Genomic DNA, 19739 nt, shown 5'->3' with positions numbered 1-19739 from the left:
GAATGTCCACCAGAGCTGTTGCCAGATCATTTAATGTTAATTTCTCTACCATAAGCCGCCTCCAATTTCACATTAAATCCAACTGGCCTCAAACGCAGAGCGGTTTGCTGATGTTAAAGTTGTGAACAGAGTAGCCCTTTGTGGAGGTGGGGTTATGGTATGGGCAGGCATAAACTACAGACATGAACACAATTGTATTTTATAGATGGCTATTTGAATGCACAGAGATACGGTGACAAGATCCTGAGGCCCATTGTCGAGACCTTCATCCGCCACATGATAATGCACAGCCCCATGTTGCAAGGATCTGTACACAATTCCTGGAAGCTGAAAATCTCCCAGTTCTTCCATTGCCTGCATACTCACCATACATGCCAACCATTGCGCATGTTTGGGATGCTCTGGATCGATGTGTATGACAGTGTGTTCCAGTTCCCGACAATATCCAGCAACTTTGTACTGCCATTGAAAAGGAGCAGCCTGATCAACTCTATGCTAAGGAAATGTGTCCTGCTGCATGAGGCAAACGGTGGTCACACCAGATGCTGACTGGTTTTCTGCCCCTACCTTTTTCTTTAGGTATATGTGACCAACAGATGCATATCAGTTTTTCCAGTCATGTGAAATCCATGAATTCATTTCAATTTACAGATGTCCTTGTCCTTGTAATTCTTAGAAATTGTTGCAGTTTCAGTGTCGATACTTTTTTGACCGAGCATTGGTGGAGCGACACAGCAGCTGCTCTTTGAAATACAGGCTACGATCATTTTCATCACATACAATTCAGCAAGTTGCAATACAATAAACTCTCATAAGCCCATCCCACCAGGCATGAAACCACAAACCGGACAATCCTTATTTGGTCGACACACGCGTCTTTATATCGCTAGACAGTACGTTTGACAGATATAGCTGGCTGAGACAAGGAGACTGAATTATCAGAGGTGAATCGTCGCCGACCACCCCATTCTAATCTTGCCATCATTTATTCCCCCCGAGACGCGCGCCTGTTCAAAGGGATTTTTCTAAACAAAGAGAGAGTTGTATTACTTTTGAGACCACCGCTGCTGTGTGCGTCTACATTCCGCATTCACCTATCTCTACCTCGACGGGATTACTGTTTTTACACTGACCTGTTGGAATATACAATGTTGAACATGGAAAGGGTAATTTTTACCACATTGTGTTCTGCATTCTTTTTTACAAACTGTGTTTCAGGTGAGTCAGAAACATCATGAACAATTAAAATATAGCCTACAATCCTAAACACTGTACACTAGAACGACAGTATATGGATTAATCAAATGATGCTGATACTGCATTTAAAAGCCATTATGTCCTAATTATTCGTTGGAAATTTCTTGGAACCAGTCTGGTTTACAGTACAGGCAATGCACCCTGTGACCCTCTCATGAAAAGGCACACTGTACCTAATTATTTTAAGTTTCACTCATTGTCAATGTCTAACATTACATGTAGTTAAACTGATCTTGCTTTTTTGGTAGGTGACTATCCCAAGGCACAGAACGTTTCTTGGTTGTCTATCAACTTCAAAACACTGCTTATGTGGGATCCTAAACCCACCAACTATTCATACACCGTTGAATATTCAGTGTAAGTAAAGCATTTACATACTGATATTACTGGTTTTTGCATTTACAGGAAGACGGAACACACACACACACACACACACACACACACACACACACACACACACACACTAGCCTATGTCTCCACTAAATATTAAGAAGACCGTGCCTGTATAACATTATCATGGTAAGTATGCACTAACCTATTCCCAGACTCGGTCTCTGACATTGAAGAGTCGGGGTGATGTGTTGGAGGGCAGGAAAGATGTGAGGAAAGTTGTGATCAGACTACACTTTAGAACCGCTAAAAATGATTTTCAGGAATTGAAGCATCTTAACCTGGTGAATAGTTCAAGAACAAAATAAGGAATACAAATGTTGTATTTATTTAAGTACAATTTGTGTGATGTGTGGTGCAATGAGATAAATATTCAAATGCAAGTCAAATATTAAAATAAAATGTGGTACCTTTCTTATTGTTGAACTAAGATATCAATCCAGACCCAATGAATGACCTAAATGCAACAAAAAACATGTTTGAAGATAATGATAATCCTTTGACTGAAACCTACCATTATGTCTATTTCAGTATTGGCCAGAACAGAGAGAGGAACGCTAACAGTATCAGAACGATGTTGTGACTGTATCATAAATATCTTCTTTATTTCAGAATCGGTCAGAACAGAAAGAAGAACCAACACTGTATCAGGACTATGGAGACAGAGTGTGACCTGTCCAACTCTCTGGTGGACCTGAAGGCCATATACTCTGCTGATGTCCTCTCAGAACCTCTACGTGGTGTGAACTCTGACCTCATAGAGTTCCCCCACACAACCTCGGAGAGGTTCACCCCCTACGAAGACAGTAAGTATTGCATCGCAGCCACCTACACTACATGTCATACCATTTATACTATGTTGTCCCTACGAGGACACTAAGTCATCCAACTACCACCTGTCTATAGTCTTATCAATACACATTTTCCACATTTACCCAGACAAGCACCCCATTGTTATAGAAACCTTTGGTTAAACTGCCATACTAGTGCATACTATATTTTCCACATGCGAAGTGGCTCCAAATGTGACAAGCAAGCATGTCAATCTCAACTGTTATTTCCCTTCCAGCGCTTATAGGCAGACCTGAGTTCAAGATCGAGGTGAGCAAAGACAAGAGGAAGATCACCCTGTATGTAGAAGACCCTCTCACAGCCCTGTTCAATAAGCAGAACCAACAGAGAACCATCCGGGATGTCTTCGCTGATGAACTGCAGTACAAAGTCACCTTTGGGAAAGCAACAAGCACGGGCAAGGTAAGCTTAAAGGGGAGGGTAATACAAATGGCAGCCCTACACTAGATATTTACATTTCCTCAATGAACTAGAGCCTGGGGCCGAACCAAGTGAGATAGAGGACATTTGTCAATCGTGTAAGCTCCTTTAAAGGAGCAAGTCAAGGAATATAATTAAATGAAATGCAGTGGATGATATAAGCTTTGCAAAGCTCACTTCTGATTATATTGCATGGGAAATCTCTCCCTCCCACTGAATCGGTCAGAACAGAAAGAGGTTAAAGAGGTTAAATCAACGTTGTTTCAGTGTAATTGGAATCTAGGTGGAAAATAAATTGTAATTGTTGTTGTTTTAAGGGTAAAATTTCAACCGCAGGATTATGTCATCATGGTAACCAATTTTCAACATACCGGTAGACAAACCTTGTATGAAATATGTTGAATTTGTACCTTTAAAACAATGGCAGATCTTCAACGTAATATCCACTATCAGAAAAAAAATAACTATAAGCTTGGCAGCACCTCCTACTGGAGAATGTATCTACTCTTTCATCTCCTGTCCAGGGTTATAACCAAACCCAGCCCTGCCAAGCTATGATATTTGTCACTGATTATAACCAATGTGCAATTGTGAGAATGATTGTTGAAAAATCTCCACTTAAAAACAAAATAGATTCACTGTTGCTATATATGTCATTCCAAAGGGTAGGTTTAACAGAGCAAATGAAATGTGACCATACTTTATCACTAATATATATTAAATGATGCTATTTAGGCCTATATAGCATTTGCGAAGTCCTCAACAGCTATTGTTTCGATTCAACCCAGAATTCACCTAAAATAGACAATACAATTGGCCTAGAGTTTCAAGCTGTGGTTGATTTCAAATGTAATGATTTTTTGTGTTATACAACAGCATTGTTGAATAGTTGTTTCTGATTGGCTAGAAGGGCATTCTAGAATGGACATTAAAACCAGATACCAGGACAGTTGGAAAGGATATCGGGAAAATTGGAAAAGATATTGGGACACCTTGTAATCATGACCGTACTTGCTACAACTTTACAGAAAAGCTAAACCAACAACCACACAAACCGAAATTGGATACCTTGAAAACGCAGGTCCAGCGAGGAAAAACGTAGCTAGCTAGCATTTATTTGTTTTTGTAGAGACATGTTTTTTTTAGAACATCTGATGACCTAACGTGGTGAGTGATGAACATGAATTTCTCTGGTCCCTACTAGAGGTCGACCGATTATGATTTTTCAACGCCGATACCGATTATTGGAGGAACAAAAAGCCGATAAAAAAATTGATTTATTTGTAATAATGACAATTACAACAATACTGAATCAACACTTATTTTAACTTAATATAATACATAAATAAAAATCCATTTAGCCTCAAATAAACAATGAAACATGTTCAATTTGGTTTAAATAATGCAAAAACAAAGTGTTGGAGAAGTAAAAGTGCAATATGTGCCATGTAAAGAAGCTAACGTTTGAGTTCCTTGCTCAGAACATGAGAACATATGAAAGTTGGTGGTTCCTTTTAACATGAAACTTCAATATTCCAAGGTTAGAGGTTTTAGGTTGTAGTTAATATAGTATTTATAGGACTATTTCTCTCTATACCATTTGTATTTCATATACCTTTGATTATTGGATGTTCTTATAGGCACTATTGCCAGTGTAACAGTATAGCTTCCGTCCCTCTTCGCGCCCCTACCTGGGCTCGAACCAGGAACACATCGACAACAGCCACACTCGAAGCAGCGTTACCCATGCAGAGCAAGGGGAACAACTACTCCAAGTCTCAGAGAGAGTGACGTTTGAAACACTATTAGCGCACACCCAGCTAACTAGCTAGCCATTTCACATCGGTTACACCAGCCATTAGGCTGATAGGCTTGAAGTCATAAACAGCGCTGTGCTTGCGAAGAGCTGCTGGCAAAACGCACGAAAGTGCTGTTTGAATGAATGCTTACGAGCCTGCTGCTGCCTACCATCGCTCAGTCAGACTGCTCTATCAAATCATAGACTTAATTATAACATAATAACACGCAGAAATGCGAGCCTTTGGTCATTAATATGGTCGAATCCAGAAACTATAGTTTCGAAAACAAAACGTTTATTATTTCAGTGAAATACGGAACCGTTCTGTATTTGATCTAACGGGTGGCATCCCTAAGTCTAAATATTCTTGTTACATTGCACAACCTTCAATGTTATGTCATAATTATGTAAAATTCTGGCTAATTAGTTCGCAATGAGCCAGGCTGCCCAAATTGTTGCATATACCCTGACTCTGCGTGCAATGAATGCAAGAGAAATGACTCAATTTCACCTGGTTAATATTGCCTGCTAACCTGGATTTCTTTTAGCTAAATATGCAGGTTTACAAATATATACTTCTGTGTATTGATTTTAAGAAAGGCATTGGTGTTTATGGTTAGGTACAGTCGTCCAACGATTGTGCTTTTTTCGCAAATGCTTTTGTTAAATCATCCCCCAGCATTGCATCGATTATATGCAACGCAGGACACGCTAGACAAACTAGTAATATCATCAACCATGTGTAGTTATAACTAGTGATTGATTGATTGATTGTTTTTTATAAGATAAGTTTGATGCTAGCTAGCAACTTACCTTGGCTTCTACTGCATTTGCGTAACAGGCAGGCTCCTCGTGGAGTGCAATGAGAGGCAGGTGGTTAGAGCTTTGGACTAGTTAACTGTAAGGTTGCAAGGTTAGATCCCCCGAGCTGACAAGGTGAAAATCTGTCGTTTTGCCCCTGAACAAGGCAATTAACCCACCGTTCCTAGGCCGTCATTGAAAATAAGAATGTGTTCTTAACTGACTTGCCTAGTTAAATAAAGGTATTTAAAAAAATAAAATCGGCGCCCAAAAATACCGATTTCCGAATGTTATGAAAACTTGAAACCGGCCCTAATTAATCGGCCATTCCAATTAATCGGTCGACCTCTAGTCCCTACTGTTGCAGTCATGACGCAAGTGGCGTTACGCTGTCAAATCCTCCCACAGACCAGCTGTTTTCAGAAACTGGTATTTTTGAATTTGGTCATATTGGCAGGATTGCTAGCAACAAACTATTTAGCTAGCTTCTAGTTTAGTGTTTATTGTGCAATGCGATCTCCTCATAATGAACCGGACTACTTTGCTGTAGTCTGGCTACAATTTTATTTGTCACATACACATGGTTAGCAGACGTTTGTGCTAGTGTAGCGAAATGCTTGTGCTTCTAGTTCCGACAATGCAGTAATAACCAACAAGTAATCTAGCTAACAATTCCAAAACTACTACCTTATAGACACAAGTGTAAGGGGATAAAGAATATGTACATAAAGATATATGAATGAGTGATGGTACAGAGCGGCATAGGCAATATACAGTAGATGGTATTGAGTGCAGTATATATATATGAGATGAGTATGTAAACAAAGTGGCATAGTTAAAGTGGCTAGTGATACATGTATTACATAAGGATGCAGTAGATGATATAGAGTACATTATATACGTATACATATGAGATGAATAATGTAGGGTATGTAAACATTATATTAGGTAGCATTGTTTAAAGTGGCTAGTGATATATTTTACATCATTTCCCATCAATTCCCATTATTAAAGTGGCTGGAGTTGAGTCAGTGTCAGTGTGTTGGCAGCAGCCACTCAATGTTAGTGGCAGCTGTTTAACAGTCTGATGGCCTTGAGATAGAAGCTGTTTTTCAGTCTCTCGGTCCCAGCTTTGATGCACCTGTACTGACCTCGCCTTCTGGATGATAGCGGGGTGAACAGGCAGTGGCTCGGGTGGTTGTTGTCCTTGATGATCTTTATGGCCTTCCTGTGACATCGGGTGGTGTAGGTGTCCTGGAGGGCAGGTAGTTTGCCCCCGGTGATGCGTTGTGCAGACCTCACTACCCTCTGGAGAGCCTTACGGTTGTGGGCGGAGCAGTTGCCGTACCAGGCGGTGATACAGCCCGACAGGATGCTCTCGATTGTGCATCTGTAGAAGTTTGTGAGTGCTTTTGGTGACAAGCCAAATTTCTTCAGCCTCCTAAGGTTGAAGAGATCGTGCCTGTGTTAGCTGTAGCGAGTTGCCTAGCTAGAAAGCAAGGGACAACTTTGCCAGCGAGCAAGGCAACGGAACATATAGAACGAACAACTGGATCGCGTCCATAAATATAAAACTAATCGAATGAACGACTGGGTCGCGTCTCTAGCAACCAAAAGATGAGAAAGTATCTCTTATAAAAATGAAAATGTAAACTTTGTTTTTTTTCTACTACCGGTAAATGTGTGCTTTGGTATTATTTTCTTTAGCAACTGTGGTATAAGCAGGATAAATTTGAACATCTTGGCCCATTTGAACATATTGGCCATGTTCTGTTGTAATCTCCACACGGCACAGCCAGAAGAGGGCTGGCCACCCCTCATAGCCTGGTTCCTCTCTAGGTTTCTTCCTAGGGTTTGGCCTTTCTAGGGAGTTTTTCCAAGCCACCGTACTTCTACACCTGCATTGCTTGCTGTTTGGGGTTTTAGGCTGGGTTTCTGTACAGCACTTTGATATATCAGCTGATGTAAGAAGGGCTATATAAATACGTTTGATTTGATAAATACCTCTGTTCTGTACATTACCTTGGAAAAATGAACTCCGCAAAGGGACTTGGCTACACCTTGTCCTGCTGAGTCGTTCATTATTTCCAAGGTAATGTACAGAACGTCGGCATTTATCCCTTACATATTGAATTGTGTTTGGTTGTCAACGCAACCAAATATCAACATTTGAAGATGCTCCATCTGCTAGGATAGTTCCATCTGTGCCACCAACTTAGTCTGGCTTTAATTCCAGTTTGTATACAAATGAATAATTGATATGCTGGATTCACATCTCCATCTCAACCAAACATTTAAGTTAAAGAATAAGACTAAATAAAATCAAACTTTATTGAAAGTGCCTTTAAAGTTTGATTTGATTTATTTAGTCAATTTTTTTTAACTTAGATTTTGGTTTGAGATGACAACCAAACACAATTCAATATTACCTTTGAAATACAATAACTAGCTTATTACCAAATGAACTAATAATATGTTGGATTCACATCGCCAACTCGCCAACTCAGTAGAGACTTTAAACGTTGATATATGGTTGCAATGTCAACCAAACACAATTTAATATGACTTTTGTAATACAGTAAATAACCCAAAGTTACAAACTCTTACAAACTAATGTAACATTCAACCTTAAAATGAGTAACACATCCATGGTCACATTTAGGAGCTACCGTAGCTATACATGTCTTCTTATGTAATCATATAAAGCATGTTCAAGATAGCATGCATAGGTCATCGCAGGTCTGTGAAGATCTTCACAGTTACTGTAACAATCTGCGCAGAATCAAACGGCATTGATTCATTGCACCATGTACTTTTAATGTAATCTCAACTGCAATCCAGGTCATTTGGTTCTGACCAAGCAAAGCGATAACACATTCATCTGTTGTATAAATAAACAAAATATTTGATATTGTATTCCCGTTTGAACTTTGCTGTGCTTTTAAATGGTTGAAAGCATTGTGATAAAAAAATGAGAAATTAAATAACTTTTGGCTGTCTTTTTGAGTGGGTGAATATAGGTTTGAATGTAATTGATCAACGTCTCAACCAAATGTTTTTATGAATGTGTTATGAATATTTTATAGATTTATGACATAATATAAGTCCTTCTTTATGTAATTCTCCCTCTAGAAAACAAAGATCTCTGCAAGCAGTGAGATAGAGTTAGACAGGAGGGATGTAGATCCTGGGGTGAGTTACTGCTTCAACGTCCAGGCCTACATCCCCTCCCGCAGCACAGACAAACAGCTGGGAGAGCTCAGTCAAAGACAGTGCTCACCGGGCGACGATAAGTCTGTCTTTGAAGGTAAGGATACTAACAATGCCAAGGTTGTGGGTTCAAGTCCCACAGGGATCACATAAAAACACTGTACTGTTAGTTGCTTTGGATAAAAGCATCTGCTAAGTGGTATTTCTTTATTTATCCGTTATTTTACCAGGTAAGTTGACTGAGAACACGTTCTCATTTACAGCAACGACCTGGGGAATAGTTACAGGGGAGAGGAGGGGGATGAATGAGCCAATTGTAAACTGGGGATTATTATACAGTGCCTTGCAACAGTATTTATCCCCCTTGGCGTTTTTCCTCTTTTGTTGTATTACAACCTGTCATTTAAATAGATTCCATGTGATAGACATACACAAAATAATCCAAATTGGTGAAGTTAAATGAAAAAAATAACTTGTTTCAAAACAACAACAAAAAATGGAAAATGTATTCGCCCCCTGTGCTATGAAGCCCCTAAATAATATCTGGTGCAACCAATTACCTTCAGAAGTCACATAATTAGTTAGATTGCACACAGGTGGACTTTATTTAAATGTCACATGATCTGTCACATGATCTCAGTATATAGACACCTGTTCTGGAAGGCCCCAGAGTCTGCAACACCACTAAGAAAGGGGCACCACCAAGCAAGGAGCACCACCAAGCAAGCAGCACTATGAAGACCAAGGAGTTCTCCAAATTGGTCAGGGACAAAGTCCAGATCAGGGTTGGGTTATAAAAAAAAACTACACTACAGACACCCTGGTTCGATTCCAGGCTGTATCACAACCGGATGTGATTGGTCCCATAGGGCGGCGAATAATTGGCCCAGCATCGTCTGGGTTTGGCCGGTGTAGGCCGTCATTGTAAATACTTGCCTAGTTAAATAAAGGTTACATATATATATATATATATTTAAAATACATTCATGGCCCATGTGTCAGCCTTGATATTTTTGACAAGTTGTGTTCAATAAGGAAATCTGGCCCTGTTTTAATATATTCTGTAACTCGATAATTCATGTTGGCCATTATATTTTTAAGGGAGTTTAGATTTGCATCTGTGGTACTGAGGATATCGAATCCTTAGCCACTTAGCTAATGCCAAGTCCTAGTATTACAAATGTAGAATCATTCATGTGCATCTTACTAGCTGTGAGGAATGATGAGAAGAGGGTTAGAGGTGCTGATCATATCTCCTAGTGGGCCAATTGGTATGGGAATGCGAAGGATAAAATAAGCTAAAGAATTACTAATGTTTAGACTGAATGTGAAATGCAACACTGGAAACGTCCCTGTGCGTGTTTGTGTGTGTATGTGAATCACTGTCTAGCCAAATAACGGTTCGCATCCCTATTTCCTCTCCAGAGTATGGGATCGGTGTGATTGCTACGTTCATCCTACTTATCATTATGATCATAGTAGTGGCTATCGGAGTCACAGTGGTGTGCTGCAAACGCAGAAGGAATGCCAACAGAAGTGGAAAAGAGGGAGTGCCACTAAGAAGTGTGTGAAAAGGGAGTGCATCATTGACAGATGCTTGGGAATACAAGGTACAACTTAACTGGATTTACTCTTTGAAAGGGAGTCTGCAGGGGCTGCCCCAGTTCAACATTCCACCGTCAAACACTGGAGTTCACCATTTTGTTTCTGTGAAACTGCACAGTGAATATGGTACATGTGCTGTAGTGTATACTTTGTTTCCATACAATGCTGCAAATATCCACCTTTTTGATTTTGTGTCTTTTACTACTGCTGTGAATATTATCTTTTAGAAACACTACCAACTCTTATTTTATTGTGTTTTATTAAGTTTTAACTTGATTTTGGGAGACTGCTGAATACTAAATCATATGGGAAATTAAGATTAGTAGGATTATATATATCATTTTTTATTAAGATGCTTAATTTATTATATGTAGCCATTCTGAAAGTAATCTTTGTATTTTAGGTTATTTTAAACATTTAGGGGATCAGTAGATAAATCATTTTGCCTTATATATATTTAATATATATTTACACTGAGTGTACAAAACATTAGGAACAGCTTCTCTTTCCATAATATAGACTGACCAGGTGAAAGCTATGATCCCTTATACATGTCACCTGTTAAATCCACTTCAATCAGTGTAGATGAAGGGGAGGAGACAGGTGAAATAATAGTTTTTAAACCTTGAGACAATTGAGACATGGATTGTGTATGTGTGCTATTCAGAGGGTGACTGGGCAAGACAGAAGATTTACTCTAAGTGCCTTTGAGCAGGGTATGTTAGTAGGTGCCCTGTGCACCGGTTTGAGTGCGTCAATAACTGCAATGCTGCTGGGTTTCTCACGCTCAACAGTTTCCCGTGTGTATCAAGAATGGTCCACCACTCAAAGGACATCCAGCAAACTTGAAATAACTGTGGGAAGTAGTGGAGTCAACATGGGCCGGCATCCCTGTGGAACGCTCTTGACACCATGTAGAGTCCATGCCCCGAAGAATTGAGGCTGTTCTGAGGGCAAAAGTGTTGCAACTCAATATTAGGAAGGTGTTCTTTATATTTTGTACACTCAGTGTAAACCAAACAGTTAGATGATAAAACATGATGTAAAATAATCAAAGCAAAATGAAACACTTTTATAACTGTGGAGTCTGGTACTAATATGGTACTCTTGTTTGATTTTATTGACATTTTCATAATAAAGTCTTACCATTCATTTGTGGTAATGTGTTTATCTTTGATATGAGACATTGTTGAATAGTGGGGTATGTTATGTTAATGTGACTACGTCTGGTGAGAATGCTCAAGTTACGTAATCTTTATCACAGCAGACATCAGTCTTGTATAGTTCCTGCAAAAAGATCTAACCACCACCATCTACAGGTCATTCAACTCACAATTATTTCACACAATTTTTGGGGGCGGGGATTTTCAATAAAAATAGAACACATTCAAAACATTAAAATTACATTAGAATTGCAATTCAGAGAAAATCATATTCATTTTTTTTTGTTACAGTCCAAGACAATTATTAACCAAAAGAAAACAGAGTTAAAAGATTAATTGAACTAGAACAAGGAGATGTTTTCAGTTTTGTAAACTGCTTAAAGATACAGTTTGCTCTTAGAAACAGTCAGCATATTAGGCCTGCAGTAGTTGATTGTTGACTATCTCGTGATGCCATTGCCTGTGTCAGACTTTGCGTTTTGCCAGTCCTGTTTGGTAAACACATTTCCCATCAGTCTGGATGTAGCTGACGGTCATATTGTTCTCTGTGACTTCAAAGTAAGCGAACCCACCGGATGTATGGTTGACAGCGTTGGAGAACCGTTGCCATGAAGTCGGGAAGCTGTTGATGTTATGAATGGACATTTCTGTAAAGGCCCCACTCCCGCTGACCACATAAGAACTCCCATCATCCTCTCTGATAAACTGGTAGAAGTATGGAAAGTCAGGTCAACATCAGTTGTTCAAATAAGTGACTTTGAAATGGTAACATTTGTCTATTCAAACTGTAACATTGAACCCATGTTATTGTATGTATGTATATGGTCCTAACATGCATGATAACCCACCTGTATACTGTGGTCATGACCACTCAGGTAGACTGTGACATCATACTTCTTCAGCAGTGGCCGTAGTCTATCCACAAGACACTTAGTGGGGCCGTGATCACCAATGGACCACACAGGATAGTGACCAGCTACCACAATGAACTCTGACCTGGGAGAAAAAGATAGACACAAGACTGTGTTAGCCAGCTGAGCTAAAGCCTAGGCATTCTCTTCGGGGAGCTAAAACAATTTTTTGTCTCAGGCAAGGTTACTCATAATGTAAGTCTGGCTTACTGAACCTTTTCTGTTACAGGAGAATCTAGTCCTCATACAGTAACAACTTGAGGAATGTATGTGTAGCGGTGTGAAGTGAAGGTCTCTTGATTAAAAGTGATGAGAGTGGAGGAGTGAAGTTTTGAGAGTGGAGGAGGCTAGTCAGTCAGGGATCTCGACAAACATGCTCTGAAATGTTCACATTCTTTTCCCGAGACTCAAACAACAACTTGTCAGATCTGAGACTTTTCTTTCCTCTGAACCGTGAAAAACATTGAATCCATCCATGTTTTATTTAAGTGTTAAGTTGTTCCACCTCAGTGGTTTGACAGATGTAATTGAACAGTGTACTTAAGAGGCTGTGTTTGACCAGTTGTATTTTAGGGCCAGTTTCTCGAATCTAGATTAAGCCTAGTCCTGGACTGAAAAGCAGGGTCAAATCTCCATTGGGCTTTTCAGTCCAGGACTAGGCTTAATCTAGATTTGAGAAACTGGCACTAAAACACAACAGGTCAAACACGGGCTCTTAAGTACACACTATGCTTACTCTAGGTCCAGGAAACTGGACCATATGGACCTTACTTGCTGTTTGCCAGTCTGGAGTTGATCCAGTCGAACTGCTTGGCAGCAGCCTCCGGGTCCTCTTCTCCTTTGGGCTGGGTCCCCTCATAGGTGTTCCCACAAAGCACTACGGTGTCAACCATCAGGACGGTCACAGACACGTTACTCTGGGGAACCTTGAACTGGAGCTCATAGTACAACTCAGGGAACCTCCTGAGGTAACAAGGAGAGAAGAACACAGCCGTTATGGTTCTGTGTAGCTCAGTTGGTAAGCAACAAAAAGGTTAGTGGGCAATTGCCACAGGGATCACATACTAAAAGTGTATGCACAACTTGGATAAAAACATCTGATAAGTTGAATATGAATATTGGGTCCCACTTTAAACTAATTACAACTAATAAGGCTATATACACTAAGTGTACAAAACATTAAGAACACCTGCTCTTTCAGTGACAGACTGACCAGGTGAATCCATGTGAAAGCTATGATCCCTTATTCATGTCACTTCAATCGGTGTAGATGAAGCGGAGGAGACCGGTTAAATAATGATTTTCAAGCATGGTGACAATTGAGACATGGATTATTTTTATTATTTTTTTATTTAGTTCACCTTTATTTAACCAGGTAGGCTAGTTGAGAACAAGTTCTCATTTGCAACTGCGACCTGGCCAAGATAAAGCATAGCAGTGTGAACAGACAACACAGAGTTACACATGGAGTAAACAATTAACAAGTCAATAACACAGTAGAAAAAAAAAAATGGGCAGTCTATATACAATGTGTGCAAAAGGCATGAGGAGGTAGGCGAATAATACAATTTTGCAGATTAACACTGGGGTGATAAATGATCAGATGGTCATGTACAGGTAGAGATATTGGTGTGCAAAAGAGCAGAAAAGTAAATAAAAAAATAAAAAAAACAGTATAAAAACAGTATGGGAATGAGGTAGGTGAAAATGGGTGGGCTATTTACCAATAGACTATGTACAGCTGCAGCGATCGGTTAGCTGCTCGGATAGCTGATGTTTGAAGTTGGTGAGGGAGATAAAAGTCTCCAACTTCAGCGATTTTTGCAGTTCGTTCCAGTCACAGGCAGCAGAGTACTGGAACGAAAGGCGGCCAAATGAGGTGTTGACTTTAGGGATGATCAGTGAGATACACCTGCTGGAGCGTGTGCTACGGATGGGTGTTGCCATCGTGACCAGTGAACTGAGATAACGCGGAGCTTTACCTAGCATGGACTTGTAGATGACCTGGAGCCAGTGGGTCTGGCGACGAATATGTAGCGAGGGCCAGCCGACTAGAGCATACAAGTCGCAGTGGTGGGTGGTATAAGGTGCTTTGGTGACAAAACGGATGGCACTATGATAGACTGCATCCAGTTTGCTGAGTAGAGTGTTGGAAGCCATTTTGTAGATGACATCGCCGAAATCGAGGATCGGTAGGATAGTCAGTTTTACTAGGGTAAGCTTGGCGGCGTGAGTGAAGGAGGCTTTGTTGCGGAATAGAAAGCCGACTCTTGATTTGATTTTCGATTGGAGATGTTTGATGTGAGTCTGGAAGGAGAGTTTGCAGTCTAGCCAGACACCTAGGTACTTATAGATGTCCACATATTCAAGGTCGGAACCATCCAGGGTGGTGATGCTAGTCGGGCATGCGGGTGCAGGCAGCGATCGGTTGAAAAGCATGCATTTGGTTTTACTCGCGTTTAAGAGCAGTTGGAGGCCACGGAAGGAGTGCTGTATGGCATTGAAGCTCGTTTGGAGGTTAGATAGCACAGTGTCCAATGACGGGCCGAAAGTATATAGAATGGTGTCGTCTGCGTAGAGGTGGATCAGGGAATCGCCCGCAGCAAGAGCAACATCATTGATATATACAGAGAAAAGAGTCGGCCCGAGAATTGAACCCTGTGGCACCCCCATAGAGACTGCCAGAGGACCGGACAGCATGCCCTCCGATTTGACACACTGAACTCGTCTGCAAAGTAATTGGTGAACCAGGCAAGGCAGTCATCCGAGAAACCGAGGCTATTGAGTCTGTGTGTGTGTGTGCCATTCAGAGGGTGAATGGGCAAGACAAAATATTTAAACCCCCTAGAGTCGATTAAATCCCCATCAAAACTCATCAGTTTAAACTAGAGATATCTTTTTTTATGTTGCATTGGATGCATCTCAATCACACTTCTACATCAACAGGGAAAAGTGGCAGAGCTAGAGCTGTGTTTGTCCTACCATGAGACATCCCAATTTCTCACGAAATTGTCTGTAGCACCCGAACAGCCTACAAACTATTATGACCACTCTATGGAAAGGCGAGACTCTCACTCACGAGCACGATGGTGTTCTCCGTTTTGCTCTATGACCCCCACAAGTGTCATGGGACTCATCTGAAGTCGGTACCGCTGATGTGCCAACTTCTGTTTTGAAGCGACCAAACCGTTTGGGCTACAAACTCATTTGACCCCACTGTGGAAACGAGACATTGTCACGAATATGATGGTGTTCACTGTTTTTCTCTAACACCTCCACTAGTGTCATGGGACTTGTCTGAAGGTAACTCGTAGAGAGAATTCTGGTGTATGGAGAATGGAGGTAGTTTTGTGCCTACCCCATAAAATGGGTTAAATATGTGTAAAAAAAATATATCATGACAATAATAATTGTAGTAAAGGCCAAATTCAATATTTTATCTCGAAAAAATGTATACATAGTAAGAGTCAAAAGTTTGGATACACCTACTCATTCCAGGGTTTTTCTTTATTTCTTTATTATTTTCAACATTGTAGAGTGTTAAACAAATCAAAATATATGTTTATTTTAGAATCTTCAAAGTAGCCACCCTTTGCCTTGATGACAGCTTTGCACACTCTTGGCATTCTCTCAACCAGTTTCATGAGGTAGTCACCGGGAATGCATTTAAATTAACAGGTGTGCCTTGTTTGTGGAATTTCTTTCCTTCTTAATGCAGGTGTTTTGTGACACGTTAGGGGTGGTATACAGAAGATAGCCCTATTTGGTCCATATTATCGCAAGAACAGCTCAAATAAGCAAAGAGAAACGACAGTCCATCATTACTTTAAGACATGAAGGTCACTCAATGCGGAACATTTCAAGAACTTTGAAAGTTTCTTCAAGTACAGTCGCCAAAACCATCAAGCTATGATGAAACTGGCTCTCATGAGGACCGCCACAGGAAAGAAAGACCCAGAGTTACCTCTGCTGCAGAGGATCAGTTCATTAGAGTTAACTACACCTCAGATTGCAGCCCAAATAAATGCTTCACAGAGTTCAAGTAACAGACACATCTCAACATCAACTGTTCAGGGGAGACTGCGTGAATCAGGCATTCATGGTCAAATTGCTGCAAAGAAACCACTACTAAAGGACACCAATGAGAAGAAGAGACTTGCTTTGGCCAAGAAACATGAGCAATAGACATTAGACCGGTGGAAATCTGTCCTTTGGTCTGATGAGTCCAAATTGATAATTTTGGGTACCAACCGCCATGTCTTTGTGAGACGCAGAGTAGGTGAACAGATGATTTCCGCATGTATGGTTCCCACTGTGAAGCATGGAGGAGTGATGGTGTGGAGGTGCTTTGCTGGTGACACTGTCTGTGATTTATTTAGAATTCAAGGCACACTTAACCAGCATTCTGCAGCAATACCCCATCCCATCTGGTTTGCACTTAGTGGGACTATCATTTGTTTTTCAACAGGACAATGACCCAAAACACACCTCTAGACTGTGTAAGGACTATTTGACCAAGGAGAGTGATGGAGTGCTGCATCAGATGACCTGGCCTACACAATCACCCAACCTTAATCCAATTTAAATGTTTTGGGATGAGTTGAACCACAGAGTGAAGGAAAAGCAGCCAACAAATGCCCAGCATATTTTGAACCTCCTTCAAGACTGTTGGAAAAGCATTCCAGGTGAAGCTGGTTGAGATAATGCCAAGAGTGTGCAAAGCTGTTATCAAGGCAAAGGGTGGCTAATTTGAAGAATCTAAACTCTAAAATATATGTTGATTTGTTTGTTACTACATGATTCCACATGTGTTATTTCATAGTTTTGATGTCTTCACTATTATTCTACCATGTCGAAAAATAGTACAAATAAAGAAAAACCCTTGAATGAGTAGGTGTGTCCAAACGTTTGTCCAATCAAATAGCTAAAGGATCCATAGTATGACCATCTTAAAACAATTCCACACATCAGTCTAGAACCCCCTCCCAAAGTGCCTTTGAATGGGGCAAGGTGATAGGTGCCAGGCGCACTGGTTTGAATGTGTCAAGTTCAAGAACTGCAACGCTGCTGGGTTTTTCATGCTCAACATTTTCCCGTGTGTATCAAAATAGGTCCACCACCCAAAGGACATCCAGTCAACTTGACACAACTGTGGGAAGAATCTCTGTGGAATGCTTTTGACCCCCTGTAGAGTCCATGCACCGACAAATTGAGGCTCTTCTAAGGGCAAAAGGGCGAGCAACTCAATATTAGGAAGGTGTTCCTAATGTTTTGTACACTCAGTGTACAGTATATAGCATATAGTAATAATTATATTAGCACTGCATAAAGGCTTCACAAATCCTCTGTAAGCTTATGTCATACATATTCACAGTGCCAATTAGGCAATTCACCTTTTAGTGGGATTGTTTATTTCACCCTTTTATATACCATGAAATTCTCTTAGAGGATTTGTGAATCCTTTCTGTATGCTATATAAAGCCTTTTTAAGTTGTACTTTTAAAGTGGGACAAAATATTGTGTTCACGATGTGGTGAAAACAATCAAAACACACAGTTTATCTAGTGCACCGTTAGAGATGCTCACCATCTCCCCGATCTGTTGGAGTAAGCAATCTGAGCAGACACATTTTTTAGATGGTCGTGGTTTCCCGCCACAAGGTACCACGGGACGTCAACGAGTGATGGTTGAGAGAAGACACGCTCGAAGGTGTGCTGCAGGAAGAAAAATGATATTATTATCAACCAGGAAAATGACTGATGCAAATTCACAAACAAGTCAATTAAAAAAGTAAAGAACAAAGAATGGTGGAAAGGCTCATGTTTTTTGTTCCTATTTTCTGTTATCCATTGTAACATAATTATGTTACAAATCATCCTGTGTGGTGCAAAACTACTAATATCCCAATGCTCTGTAGAACTAGTTAATCTACAATATGCTACCACAAGAGGGCAGGCATTTGCTTCACTTAAACAAAATTGACAAGAAGATAATCACATCCATCTTGTGGATCCAGTGGGATGGCTCTAGAAGAGTTCGTTGAGCGAAAGTGCCTTCTCCACTCTCATCTTAATACAGCTCCATCTGTCAATCTGTGTTACGTCACTCTGTGTACTCAACAAACTACATTCCCTCTGTTACAAAGCTGGGTGGCTAGAAACACGGAACCACTGTGAATAGCTCATCGTAATATACCTACTACTGTACATACCATTTTATCTTCCTAATTATATTGTCTGTACTCACCACATATTTATATTCTCACTAATATATCTACCTTGATCGTTATTTCTTGTTTAGAGTTTTATATTATTCTGTATTTGTATTGTATTTGCGAGACATTCTACTGAACTGACGGAATACAAGCATAACACCTGCAAATCTGTGTACGAGACCAATACACTTTGATTTGATACTGTACACAACACCAATGTACACAACACCTATCTCAACACAGACTGGATCATAATATATTTAGCCTGCCCTTTGTAGTTAGCAAAGTGTCATACGTTTTACAATATGATATTACCACTGTGTATTGAAGTGTGAACTATGAACTTGGTTTTCCTGTGAACTGACCTTGAAGCGTGGGTCATCCACGTCCTTCACTCCGCCATAGTAGAAGTGGTCTCCCAGACTGAGGACAAAGTCCAGTCCCAGGGTCTGGGCCGCCCAGGACATCTCCTCAGCGATGGCCTCCTCATGAGGGGTGTAGTAAGGGAAGAGCGGGAGTCCTCCCCAGTCCCCCAGCCCAATGAACCGCAGTGATGCTAAAGGACAGGTATAACCAACACAGCAGACCAATCACACATCATTCTTCTGCTACTTTTTATTTCATACTATCTCATGTGCTTGAACCAAAAACAGATGAGTCTTTGGTAAAATTACCTTACAGTCTAATTTCAAATTGATAATAGAAAACAGCCACACTTACAGATAACAGTGATAGATAGAAAACTGTACCTTGGTCCAGTGGTTGGCAGTGAGGCCAGAATGAATGTAAGCACACCAGTAGCAGCAGATACAACCTATCCATTATGCCAGAGTGGAGAGGAATAGACTTACTAACAAAGAAAACGAACAGTTGAGCAGTTGGTCAGTGTGTCACACGCTGTAACAGGAAGAAGATTTCCATTTGTTCTCTTTAGAACTGTTCCTATAGAGGAAGCAGTATTGTGGTTTCAGATAACTTCCTTTATTGAGCCATGTCAGAAGACAAGACAGAACAATGGACAGGCTAGCCGCTAGACAATCAATTTAAGTGATCAAATTAGCATATAATAGTATATTTGGAATGTGATACATTAGCTACATATATGAATATTACAATTA

At 40.4% G+C, this 19739-nt stretch overlaps 2 protein-coding genes across 2 annotated transcripts; one reads left to right on the top strand and one right to left on the bottom strand.

Annotated features, from left to right (window-relative positions):
• The first annotated feature begins 852 nt into the window (after positions 1-852).
• LOC115105053 (tissue factor-like) lies at positions 853-11485 on the top strand. The gene is made up of 6 exons (XM_029626595.2): positions 853-1218; positions 1506-1614; positions 2260-2453; positions 2717-2901; positions 8651-8825; positions 10154-11485. The coding sequence occupies exons 1-6, from the start codon at positions 1149-1151 to the stop codon at positions 10297-10299; spliced, it is 879 nt and encodes a 292-aa protein (XP_029482455.1). The 5' UTR covers positions 853-1148; the 3' UTR covers positions 10300-11485.
• Positions 11415-19640, bottom strand: LOC115105052 (tartrate-resistant acid phosphatase type 5-like). Its single transcript, XM_029626594.2, has 6 exons — positions 19371-19640; positions 18987-19177; positions 17994-18121; positions 13179-13370; positions 12345-12492; positions 11415-12201 (listed from the first exon to the last, which is right to left on the bottom strand). Exons 1-6 carry the CDS (start codon positions 19441-19443, stop codon positions 11962-11964), a joined length of 972 nt encoding a protein of 323 aa, XP_029482454.1. The 5' UTR covers positions 19444-19640; the 3' UTR covers positions 11415-11961.
• Between the last annotated feature and the right edge of the window lie 99 nt (positions 19641-19739).

This window comes from Oncorhynchus nerka, linkage group LG22 (genome assembly GCF_034236695.1).
Source record: "Oncorhynchus nerka isolate Pitt River linkage group LG22, Oner_Uvic_2.0, whole genome shotgun sequence".
Lineage (NCBI taxonomy): Eukaryota > Metazoa > Chordata > Actinopteri > Salmoniformes > Salmonidae > Oncorhynchus > Oncorhynchus nerka.
This window is presented reverse-complemented; position numbering and strand designations above follow the sequence as displayed.